Source organism: Pinus tabuliformis, chromosome 4_1, assembly GCF_031772625.1.
Source record: "Pinus tabuliformis cultivar Carrire ecotype Pingquan chromosome 4_1, CPIR1, whole genome shotgun sequence".
Taxonomy (NCBI): Eukaryota; Viridiplantae; Streptophyta; class Pinopsida; order Pinales; family Pinaceae; genus Pinus; species Pinus tabuliformis.
In genome coordinates this window covers 381,960,865-381,972,873 of record NC_142303.1, presented here as the reverse complement: position 1 = coordinate 381,972,873, position 12,009 = coordinate 381,960,865, and the positions used below count along the sequence as shown (strand labels likewise).

Below are 12,009 nucleotides of genomic sequence, written 5' to 3'. Positions count from 1 at the left end.
ACACTGCCACTGCCGCTGCTACATCTGTACTGCAACTCCCTCTCAACATGCTGCATCATGCTGCCCATAGCACTGCCAGTGCTAACTGCTGCACTGCTAATCCCGACACTTAGCCATTTCTGCTACTGAAATGGATTCTTCGCCACCCCCATCTTCTCCCTGAAATAAACAAACTTTGTTCTTCCTAGAGCCTTGGTGAGGATGTCTGCCACCCGTTCTTCTGTAGGAGTGTACCTCAATTGTACTGCTCCTCGTTGGACATAGTCTCTGACAAAGTGACACTTGATATCAATGTGCTTCGACCGATCATGAAATATTGGATTCGTAGAGAGTTTGATGCAACTCTGATTATCACACATGATCTTGGTCGCTTCCATCCTTCTCTTGAATAGATTCACAAGCAATTTGCTAAGCCATATGGCTTCACACGAAGCTGTGCTAGCTGCCATATATTCTGCTTCAGCGCAGCTCAGAGCCACGAATTTCTGTTTCCTACTACACCAGGAGGTCATTCTTGATCCAATGTTGAAACAATACCCAATTGTACTTTTCCGATCCACTGAACTTCCAGCCCATTCTGCGTTAGTGAACCCACTCGGCCTGATGTCATTGCCTTAGGTGTACAATAGTCCATGCTCGACTATTCCTTGTATATACCTGAGAACATGTTTCGCTGCTGCCCAGTGCGCCTTCTTGGGTTCCACCATGAACTGACTTAGGGTGTTGACAGCGTAACAAATGTCTGGTCTAGTATTGACCAGATACATCAGGGACCCTATAAGCCGCCTGTACAAGGTAGGATCAACGTCTTTATCTTCTGATGCATCTATCTTCTTCTAGTTGGTGATCATTGGAGTAGCCATAGGTCTACAGTCCTGCATCCTGAATCTCTTCAAGATGTCTGTAGCATATCTCCCTTGTCCAAGGAAGATCCCACCCTTCTGCTTCCAAACTTCCAACCCAGGAATGATGCATCTGACCCAAATCCTTCATGTCGAATTTTGTGGCTAGGTTCTTCTTGCAGTTTTTGATGAACTTGGATGATCTTGTCAAGAAAAGATCATCCACATATAACACTAGGATTAGAGGCTCATTCTCTACGACAAGATAGTAGAGATTAGGGTCTGTGTCACTCTTGACGAACCCCATCTTCTGCAAGTAACCATCAATTCGACCGTACCATGCTCTAGGTGCCTGTTTAAGCCCATACAAGGCTTTCTTTAATTTGCATACTTGAGATTTCTTCTCATGTGTCTCAAAACCCTCTAGCTGTTCAATGTATACTTCCTCTTCTATAACCCCGTTCAAGAATGTCATCTTGACATCCATCTGGTGAATCTCCCACCCCATCTGTGTTGCAAGAGATATCACGGTTCTAATAGAAATATACCTGGCTATTGGGGCGAAGGTTTTTTCATAGTCTATCCCTTCCTTCTGAGCATACCCCTTAGCCACAAACCTGGCATTCTATTTCTCCACACTGTCGTCTGCAACATATTTGACTTTGTAGATCCATATTGAACCTACCACTGACCTGTCCTGAGGCCTAGGTACCACTACTTAGACATCATTGACCATTATAGAACTGTATTCCTCCACCATAGCATCTACCCATACTTGACGCTGAACGACCTCCTAAAAACTAGAAGGTTCCCCAACCTGAGCTACTAGGGCCTGGTATTTGTCTGGCTATCTTCGTTGCCTCTTTTCATTCCTGGGTGCACCAATGAAGTCCTTTGCATCCCATAGGATCTGTCGGAGTTCCCGGCTCGTTCTTCCATTGGTAGTGGGTACATCTATCAGCTCTTCCTCTTCTCGAGATTCCTCTTGTTTTGAATTTCTGTTACTAGATTCTGCTGGTCGAAGTGCCTGGACCAACGGATCATCTTTTGACTGCTCCTCGGGAGGTATTTCTTGGGATTTCGTGAAAGCTTTGTCCTCCATGAACTTTACATCCCGCCGAACTACTACCTTCCTACTCCCTGGAAGATAGACTCTATATGCCTTAGCATTCTCGCTATATCCCACAAGATATCCTTTCTCAACAGTTTGAGCTAATTTATTTCTCTTTTCTTCGGGTACACGGGAATATGCTAAACTTTTGAATATCCTGAAATGATTGACTTCAGGTGTCTTCTCGGTGAAGACCCTTTCGGGAGTGATTTTGCCCAGTGCCCTTTGTGGAGTCCTGTTCTGGACATAAACTGTCGTGCTCCATGCTTCCGCCCACAAGAATTTGGGCATATCCTGATCATACAACATTGCCCTAGCTGCTTCCACTATAGTCCTGTTTTTCCTTTCTGCTACTCCATTTAGTTTCGGATTGTAGGGCGTTGTCCACTCTCTTTTGATGCCTTCCTTAGTGCAAAAAAATGGTGAAGTCCTTGTCAACATACTCTCCACCATTGTTTAAGCGCAACACTTTTATCTTCTTTCTTGTCAGATTCTCGACTAGAGCCTTAAACTCTTTGAATCGACCAAAAACCTCATCCTTGGTTTTCAGAAAGTAGATCCAAGTCTTTCTGGAATGTTCATCGATGAAGGTGACGAAGTATTCGACACCGCTAAGAGCTTTTGTGGACATCGGTCCGCAGATGTCTGAGTGTATCAATCCTAGAACACTCTTAGCTCTATTTTTGCTTCTGGAAAATGCTGCTTTGGCATACTTTCCCAAAGTGCACCCTCTGCATACATCATCTCGTTCAATACTTAGTTCTGGAACTCCTAATACTGTTTTCCTGAGAATTCTCAGAGCCCCATGGTGTAAGTGTCCCATCCTCCTGTGCCATAGTTCATTCAAATATTTGTCTCCATTGCTGCCTATCAGTGGCAATGGTGATTTTAGCTATAATCTATATAGCCTGTTACTTTTGATGCCAAATTGGGCCTTCCTTTTCCAACTCGGGTGTTTGACATATACTTTCTCCTTAATGAAGAAAACATCATAGCCCTTATTTTGAAGTTGAGATATAGAGAGTAAGTTCATCCCCAATCCTGGATCATGTAGCACATTGGTTGCTCGAAGTCGCTCTTCTGCTTTGGTTTGAAAGACTATAGTACCTCTTCCTACTGGGGTGTACTTTACCTTATTTCCCATGGTGATCTGAAAATTCATTCTTTCTTTCTGATAATCTGAAAAACATTCTCGAATTTTTGTCATATGCCAGGAAGCTCTACTGTTTATATACCAAACCTCAGAGGAGGTAGAGCTTGCTAGGCAAGCAACTTCTTCCAATCTAGAAGCTAACATAGAATAATCATGATCCATGTCCCTTGTGCCTTCTTTTGGAAATCTGCGTGAGTCCCTTTGAGTTGGTGCCTCTGCAAATAGCAGTGACAATGGTAGTGTCATGGGCAACAGTACAGATTGTAGTAGCGCAGTGGATGAGGGGTAGCAGGATGAGCATCAACAGCACAGAGGACCGATGTCGTGGATCAGTGTGATACTTTGCTAGGAAGTATTGCTAGAGCACATTCCTCGCTAAGAGGGAGTGTTGATATTTGCGTAGCATCGAATGTGCTCTAGCTCCGAAATTTTGTGGAGGGGCTATAACACATGAAATCTCCAAGACCTAAAATTGTTCGGTGAAATTCCACCCGGATTGTATTTTATTAGAATAATTAATATTTTTAATAGGGTTCATAAGCTTAAACTTAGGAAAATTAAAATATTAATGGGTATTAATGAAAATATGGGTGAGAAGCTTCTAAGAGACGAGGATCAAGTCTAATTTAATCTTAGCCGTTGATTAGAGATTAGATCACGACCGTTGATTTCTCAACAAGAAAAGTATAAAGGAAGGCTTGGGGTCAGTTGGAGAATACACACAGAGAGATTGAGGAAATCGATTTTCTGAGGTGAGAAGTTCTCAGGAGGAAAATCGATTGGGGAGATCTTGTAGCTAAGGGGTAGTGATAGTTCGGGAATACAGACAGAGAGAAGCTTGTGGAGGTAGTGCATTAGCGAAGAGAGCTGATGTTGGGCCAGTTTGGGCCCACGCAGCCTTGATGCAGAGCTAGAAGGGCCAACGCAGAGGGAGAGAGCTGCCTTCCACACAGAGTGTCGGAAATGCCTGAAACTGCCGGAATAGCTGGGGAAAGTTGACGTAGTGTGCAGAAGAGTTGACGCAGAGTCTCAGAGAGCTCCACGCAGGCCCACACATTCATTACGTGTTGAAGTTTCTAAGATACTTAGTTAGAAACCCTCCATGCACTTTTCTGATTTATTCCTACCTACTTGTTATTTTCCTTAACAAGTTATTTACAATGTAAATAATGAAAATAAACACTAGTGCATGCTCAACATATTACAGATCAACAACTAAAAGAAACAAGAACAAGCACACCATATGACACCATTATTTTTGGACTAATGTCCCCAGAAAAACCCAATGTGGGAAAACCGGTGCAGTTATCTGAGGGTTTTCTTATTAAGCAATATCAGAGTACAATTTGGGTGCCGAAACTGGCCTACCCAACAGAGAATTTCCTTGGCAGTGATACTACATAGTTTCTGACAAATCTCCTGGCTGAAACCCCGGATAATCCTTCCGGCAGCTACTTAGCACCAATTTGCCCCAGAAACCCCAGCATCAGCCTCTCTCTGGATTGCGTCAGCCTCTCTCTACCCAACACTGGCCCTGTGTCACCCCGGATGGGTTTGCGTCAGCCTTAGGAGGCCCTGCGTCAGTCCTCTGGTCCTCTGCGTCAGCAACACTGGCCTCTCTGAGGCTTTGTGCAGCTCCCGACTGCCTTTGCGTGGCCCTGCATTACTCTCCTTGGCTACTGCGCTGCTCTCCCGGCACTATCTCTGCCTGTTTGTCTCTGCGTCACTCTCCTTGGCTACTGTGCTGCTCTCCCGGCACTATCTCTGCCTGTCTGTCGCTCTGTACTCAAATGCCCCTCAGTTCCATCTCTCGATCACTAATTCTATCTCTCTTAGCAAACCCCGCTCTAGAGAATAGAATGACAGATCACTCTGGTGTGTTCTCCAAGTGACCCTCAAGCCTCCTCTTATACTTTTCCTGTTTGCATATCAACGGCCGAGATTAAGTCCCTAATCAATGGCTAAGATTAGATCTGGCTTGATCCATGTTTTTTGGACCATTCTAACACAGATTCATATTGATACACATTAATATTTTATTTTCCCTAAGTTTAGACTCAGGGACTCAATTAAAAATATTAATTATTTTAATATCTCCTGATATGTTTAGAATTTGCACAAACCCTTTCTAGGTATTGGAGATCTCATGTGCCCTAACCTTTCCACCAAATTTCATGGCTAGAGCACATCCGATGCTACCCCAAATCGACATTGCGAAGGGGCAGCGCAGTTGTAGCCGGGGCTAACCAGTTTTGCTTTTGGATTAGTGGGAATCTGCCAGGTAAAGTGAGGTAAAACTCACTCAGGTTTTCTGCCATTGTATTTCTCTGTCACTGGTTTGTTGGGAGGGCAACCAACATTTGTATTCAGAACCTCTGCTTAATAATAGAAAACCCTCAGAGCTGTTGCACCGGTTTTCCCGCATAGGGTTTTTTTGGGGACGTTTAGTCCAAAAATAAGTGTGTCCTTTGCATGATTGTCTCATTTATTTTTTCAGTGTTTGATCTGTATATTGGTGTAGGATGCAATGTATTTGCATTAATATTTTCTGAATATTTCTGAAAATAACTTGTTAAATGAAAATCATAAATAGATAATGCAAGTCAGTTTACTGCAGTAGGATTTCTGACTCGTTTGATTCAGAAATTTTCACATCATATTCTGCTTCACTTGGTTCAGTGGGTTTTTTTATTCTACACGGTCGAGTCTGCATGGAGGTTGCCTGATCTTTGTCTTTTTCTTTCCATATTTTGGACTCTAGATTCTCTACTAGAGTGGATTTAGGGTTGTTGTTTGTCAATTTGAGTCTGTTTGAGAGGCTTGCTTCTCTGCTGCAATATATAACATTTTTTTGTTTTGAATCAAGATGAGGGTTTTGTTGCACCTATTTTGTCACAAGTCCAAGGAAACAATTGTACACAAATTTTCAAAGCTCAGAATCATTAGCCAACCAGTTCTTATGTCATTGTAAAGCAAATGATGCTAATAGGACTGTTTCATTATGTAATAACCTAGGTAAGCCTATGATTTTGGCGACGAATTTTATCCTAGGAGATTTTTTGTGTCACTTCATTATGTGTGTTTCTAAACATGGATAATCAACATATTTTTTCCTCCAGCTTAAACCCCAAAGCTAGGGTGGAATTTGTTGACAAAGTCTTAGGTGAGTCCTAGCATTATATAGAGTCTTCATAAAAGTGGTTTGGGAATAATTTAAGCTATTTAGCTAAATTATTTTATTACAGATCACTTGGTCTACTAGATCATATTGTGTCGCAAAATTGGGTAATTATTTTGAGGGTCTATAACGAGTGGGTATTCCCCCTTTGAGGGTTGAATTTGTAATATCTGATGTAAAAAATATTTTAGTGCATGGTCCCTCACAATCAGACACCATGGCTAAAGTATTTGAGGGTGGAAAAATAATTAATCCCCTCTTGTGTCAATTAATTAATTTTACTGGCAAAAACAAAATTAAATCTTAAGGTAGAAAATTAATTAATTTAGAGTCAAAAAATTAATTTTAGAGAAATTAATTTCTCCAAGTGGAAAATGGCCAAAAAAATCGTAGGTCAAAAAGAAGTTAATTTTTCAAGGTCCCCCACGAAGGCAAAAATGGTTTTTTAAGAAAAATGAAGTCCTTGGACCTTGGTGGTTAAGTCAAAGTCAAGTTTTTGAAGAAATTAATCCAAAAAATCATTTTTTAGATTAATAAAAAATGGTTTTCATGAGAAATTCGAAAATTCTTCAAAAATAAATATTTTCGACGGCAGAGATTAAAAGATGATCAAATATTTATCAACGGTCGAGATTATTTTGATGGGGATCAAACCAATTAGCCGTTATTTTCCACTTGGAGGATTTATCTATAAATTAGAAGCCATTTGCTTCTCATGACATGATGAAAGCTCTAACTATGGTCTATGTAATTTTGTAATGCTAGTGTTGTTTTATTGATCTGCTGGGAACGTTTGAAATATCATAAGAAAAGACTTTGGGGTACAGTTCATGGTGTTCTTTATCTGATGAATTGTGGTATGTGCTGGTTATGTGCTTTCGTATATTGTGCTTAATTATTTTTGTAAAGTTTGTTTATTCATTAGATGGTGATAAGAACTTTATATTGGTAGATTTTGGGTCTATCTTAGGTGATCTGATTTGCCATATGTCTAACAAGTTTGCTTGAAGAAATATATAGAGTTTGCAGGTACACCGGCCCTTGGGCTCCAAGTTCATAGACTTTGGAGGAGACCCGACCCTGTTTGGGCTCTAAGCATTTTATATGGTTTTCTTACTTTGCTAAGGCTGTGGTCAATGCCATAACTTTCGAAACACATTTGATCTATTGTCATTATTCATCATTTAGAAAATTATTTCTCAAAAATATCTTATTTCCACAAGCGTTTTATATTTGTATATACCTTGTAAATACATTTTTGTAACACTTGTTTTGCAGAAATTGGGGTTTCAGGTTTTATTTTAAATTATTGCATATATTGGGGTTTTGCGTATTTCTATTTTCATTTGTGCAGGTGAGCTTCAAGAATATTTGCTGGGGTTTGAGCTAGATTTAGGCCCTTGAGGGTAAGATCTAGTTTCAATTCTATTTGCAGGGCCATCATCGAATATTTTGCAGTGAAATTGAGCAATATTAAAGATCTAAAGCTTAAACTCAAATTTTGTGAGGGTTTGCAAATTTTTAAGGCCTTAAGGCCCAACATCAAGCCCTAGTACCCTAGACGCTGCCCTTGTATACCCTTCCATGGCTGGCCGCAGGTGTGAAAAGGTCTCTAAGGCTTGGCTATGAGCCCTTTTCCCCTTGCTATAGGTATCTCTAGGCCTTTCAGGTCTGGCCGCAGGCGTTTGTGGCCCCCAACCCCTCTCCTGTGGCCTTTTCTTCCCTTCCTTGGCCTCCTCTATCCCTCGCTGTCCCTTCCATCCCCTTAGCTGCCCTCTATCTGCCTCCTAAGCCTTCTCCAGCGCCCTATTCATCTCTTCCGTAGCTCCTAGGCCTTTCAGCCTCCCCTTCATCCCCTGCTGATTCCTCTTTGTGGGTGCCACAAGCCTCTTGGAGGCCATTTCTTTGAGCACTAGTCCCAAAGGGACTGTGTACCCTAGGCCACAGTCCTTGGAGGGCTTGCAGCAGGCCTTAGTGGACTTCCTTAGCCTCTCTTAATCTCTTTTCAGCCTCTTTGCCCAGTCCACTGTCCTTATTAGGCCTAGCGTTGCCTCATTTTGGCTTCTGGCCCTCATCCTAGCCCTTACCTTACCTCATTCTGATTTCTGAGCTAATATATCGGTGTTTTGCAGCAAATTTGCAGTAAGTTTTGTGTTTGTAGGTGTCCTAATCACTGAAGGCGATTTGGGCAAGTATACTAGTCTTCTACTAGGCCTAAAGATTCACTGGTTTGCATCTTCCAATCCTTGATCTCCTAACTGTTTACTTACAGCTATCTAAAACATTCATAACAGTGGCAAAATTTTCACTTGAGAGCCCTAAAAATCATTGATAAATAGCCTAAGCTCGTCACCTTATCATTGGAATAATTGTGGAAGTATCTTCTGACTTGTTTCATGAAAATTGGACGACTGTCATAAGTACCCTGAAGTCTGATATATAGCAGTGGTTGAAGCATCTTTTCATTTCTCATTGAGGAAAGAACTTATTTCATTATTTAATGTGCTATTGTTAAAATGATTGTTAGCATTAGTAATATTGGATAAGGACACTAACGTTTGTTGTCTTGTGAGTTCCATACTCCTAATTGTGCACATAAGCTCACTCTCTAAAGCACTTGGCATTAATCTCGAAAATCTCTTGTTAAATTGTTGAATTGTCCTTTTGAAGATCTAATTGTCTCTAGCAATCTAATTGGCACTTGAAGTAACTTGTTCTAATTGTGTGAAAGAACATTAAGTCATCTATCTCTTAAATGTTTAAAACACATTGGTATAAAAAATCTAAGTGCTTTTAATCTCTTGAATGATTTTTATTGACATTCTCTTGTTGACATAATTTTAAAGGCTTCTAATTGTCTAAAGGGCATTATCTCTCTTGAATAGTCATCATTAGCATAGTTGGCTAAGTGAGTAAATGCTCTAATTGTCATTAGATTCATGGTTCATGTTCAAAGTGAATATCTATTGTGAACTCTATATTGGTAATCGTTGTGAAGAGCATCTATCTTGTCATTTAATTCTTGGTCAATTGCATTTTGAATATATATTGTATCTTGTTGCCACTTGCAACATTGAGCACTTTATCTTGCATATAAGATTGTTTCTTAAATTCATTGTTAAGTACTCTTGTCATAGGGCTAATCATAACTAAGTACTTAAAGTCATTAAACAATCTTAACTCAAGAAGCACTCAACGTATCTTGCATCTCATCCTAGAGTTAGTCTTGCATTAATAACTTACCTCCAAGCATAAACTTGGTTGATAGAGAGATAGGAGCACCCTTTCATCTTTGCTTGAGAAGTCTAGCCTCTCTAGTATTTAAAACGGTGACCTTGCAATTGTCAGAGCCACAGTCTCTGCAGCACTGGAGGCACCGGGTACGTTAGATTTCAAGGAGAGGGATTGTTAACCAAGCCCTTGCTTGCTTCACCTTGACTTCTCTCTGCCACTTACTTTAGAGACTAGGCTCAATATAGATAAAGATCAAGGGATACACTTAGTTAGGCATTTAAATAAAATAAACCAAGATCATGCATCTCACCAAAGTCATAGAATTTGCATAGCATATAGGATAGTTAAGCATTTAAGCAACAGTTATTCATCCGGTCATTTGGTTCTTAATTGATATAAAGCAAGTGGGTGGCTTCATAAGGCACTGATTTAATTAATAATTCAATCTAATCTCGTAACTTGCTAAAATCAACCAAGTGGCTAGGCCATTCAATTGTGTCTCCTGGACTTCTTGGTTGCCAACTTGTCCTTCATCTTCATATTACATAGGGACTACCACCCATAGTTTGCTGTTGGGAGACAGCTAGAAATGAGAGGTCGGGGATCAGAGTGACAGCCCCCATTGTCGCACCATGCCTGTACATTCTGAGCAACAACAGGTTCCATGGCCATCCCCTTAATGTACCACACTCTCAAAGTACATTAGTATTACACAAGAATTACATCACTTGTAGTATGCTAAGAGAATAAAGGTGGTCTAACTGCCTGCATAAGTTGTCTTTACTGCCATTTCGTATTGTTGTCTTGTCATTTCAAACCTGCTGACACAATATGAACAATATCATCGACATTGGAGCTTGTTGCTTGCTCATTAACTAGTTGAGTTTCTGTTTTCCATATTATTTGTTGACGCTGGGGTACTAGAGCTTTTGTATATCTTAAATGTCTCGGTGTCGATTGTATTTATTTGTTCTTGCAGAAGCATTCAATGTATTGCAAAGTAGTCAGAAAATAGGTAATAATTATACCAGTGGTCTCTGTTGTGATGATTAGAAACTTGCATATATTAAATTTTATCTTTGTTTAAATATCCTTTTTTTGCATGCTTACAGATAAAACGATACTTGAGTAATACCCATGCTGAGACACATTCAAGCTACACAATTGAAATTTTACAAGTTTTCAAAGTTTCAAGAGATGGTGAAGATGATCACTTTCAAAAAGTAAGTTGGATTTTGCATGCTCCACATTATTTTATTGCAGTGCCTGTTTCATGTATATCCTTCTGTTGCATTTAAGCAATGGTTAGAATCTTGCCATATACCTTACTCTCTTGAGAATAACTTCTTAATATTTGTACCTAACTATATTTTATGTTATAAGGATTCCTGGTTTTTCTATTAATATATTATTCCGTTTAATTTCACGCAGTTTCGCACTACAGAAAATCGGATGCTTTTATGGCATGGTTCAAGACTATCAAATTGGACAGGCATTCTTTCACAAGGTCAACAATCAGAAATGCTTTCAATTTTTTGTTTTTGTTTTTGTTCTTTCTGTTATTTGTGGGTATGTAACAGATCATTTAAATGAGCAGTGTCTTCTATAACATGTTGATTTAACTTATAGATTCTCTCATTCATTTGTGCAAAAATACTTTTCGTTAGTTGTTCATTTTTGCAAAAATACTTTCATTAATGATGCAATATCTCCTTTTGGAGAGTTTTTTTTCTTTTCTTTGTTGTTTAAGTTGAAATGTGCTATTTTTGTGTTGGTTGTTCCTGTGGATACCATTTGTCACAGATTTATTTTGTGACATTGTTTGAGAATGAAAAGAAGGAGAAATTACACTAATGTCCATTAATGATGAAATAGGCTAGTGTGATTAGAGGTGCATAATTAAGCAATGATAACAAGGGGAGAGCTAAAGCACAACTTTGTCCTAATGAAAGATCAACAAAAATACAATTTATTATAAGGAGACCCTGATCATATATAAATAATAAATATAGGTATAAGGAAAAGTTAGAAGAATTAAAGTCCCCATCAAAGAAAGGGATGAAAATTACAAGGCTATGAAGCGCTTAAGGCTAAGGGAGAATAGAATGTCATCTGATCGTAGTCCTCAACAAAAGTCAAGCCTATTAAACTATCCATGGTGTTGCACCTAGGAATTATCGTTAAAATACATCCACTTTCACTCCATTCACACATTTTCTCACCTCTATTCTACCACCATGTCACCACATCAGCTTCACTTTCATCATTATATGGGTTATCTTTGTGTTTTCCAAAACATTATTAATTCATAGTATTTTTAAGAGAATTTATGGTTAAACTTTATAAAATAATCTCCATATACTTATACCTAACAATTAGAATGAGTTTGTTCATGTGTAGGTACAAAGAAAGCTTCCAAGGCATCTTTATGTGGCACTCTATGTTCAAATTCGAATTTGAGGAGATCATGGACCTCATGGAGAAGATCATG

General features: G+C 39.5%; 1 protein-coding gene across 1 annotated transcript in view; it reads left to right on the top strand.

Annotated features, from left to right (window-relative positions):
- LOC149175888 (poly [ADP-ribose] polymerase 2-like) overlaps positions 1 to 12,009 on the top strand; it is a 392,573-nt gene that overhangs the window by 293,437 nt on the left and 87,127 nt on the right. Inside the window, exons 15-16 of the mRNA XM_089419781.1 lie at positions 10,631 to 10,741; positions 10,950 to 11,025. Coding sequence (XP_089275907.1) covers positions 10,631 to 10,741; positions 10,950 to 11,025 — 187 coding nt within the window. The remainder of the gene's footprint in view (positions 1 to 10,630; positions 10,742 to 10,949; positions 11,026 to 12,009) is intronic.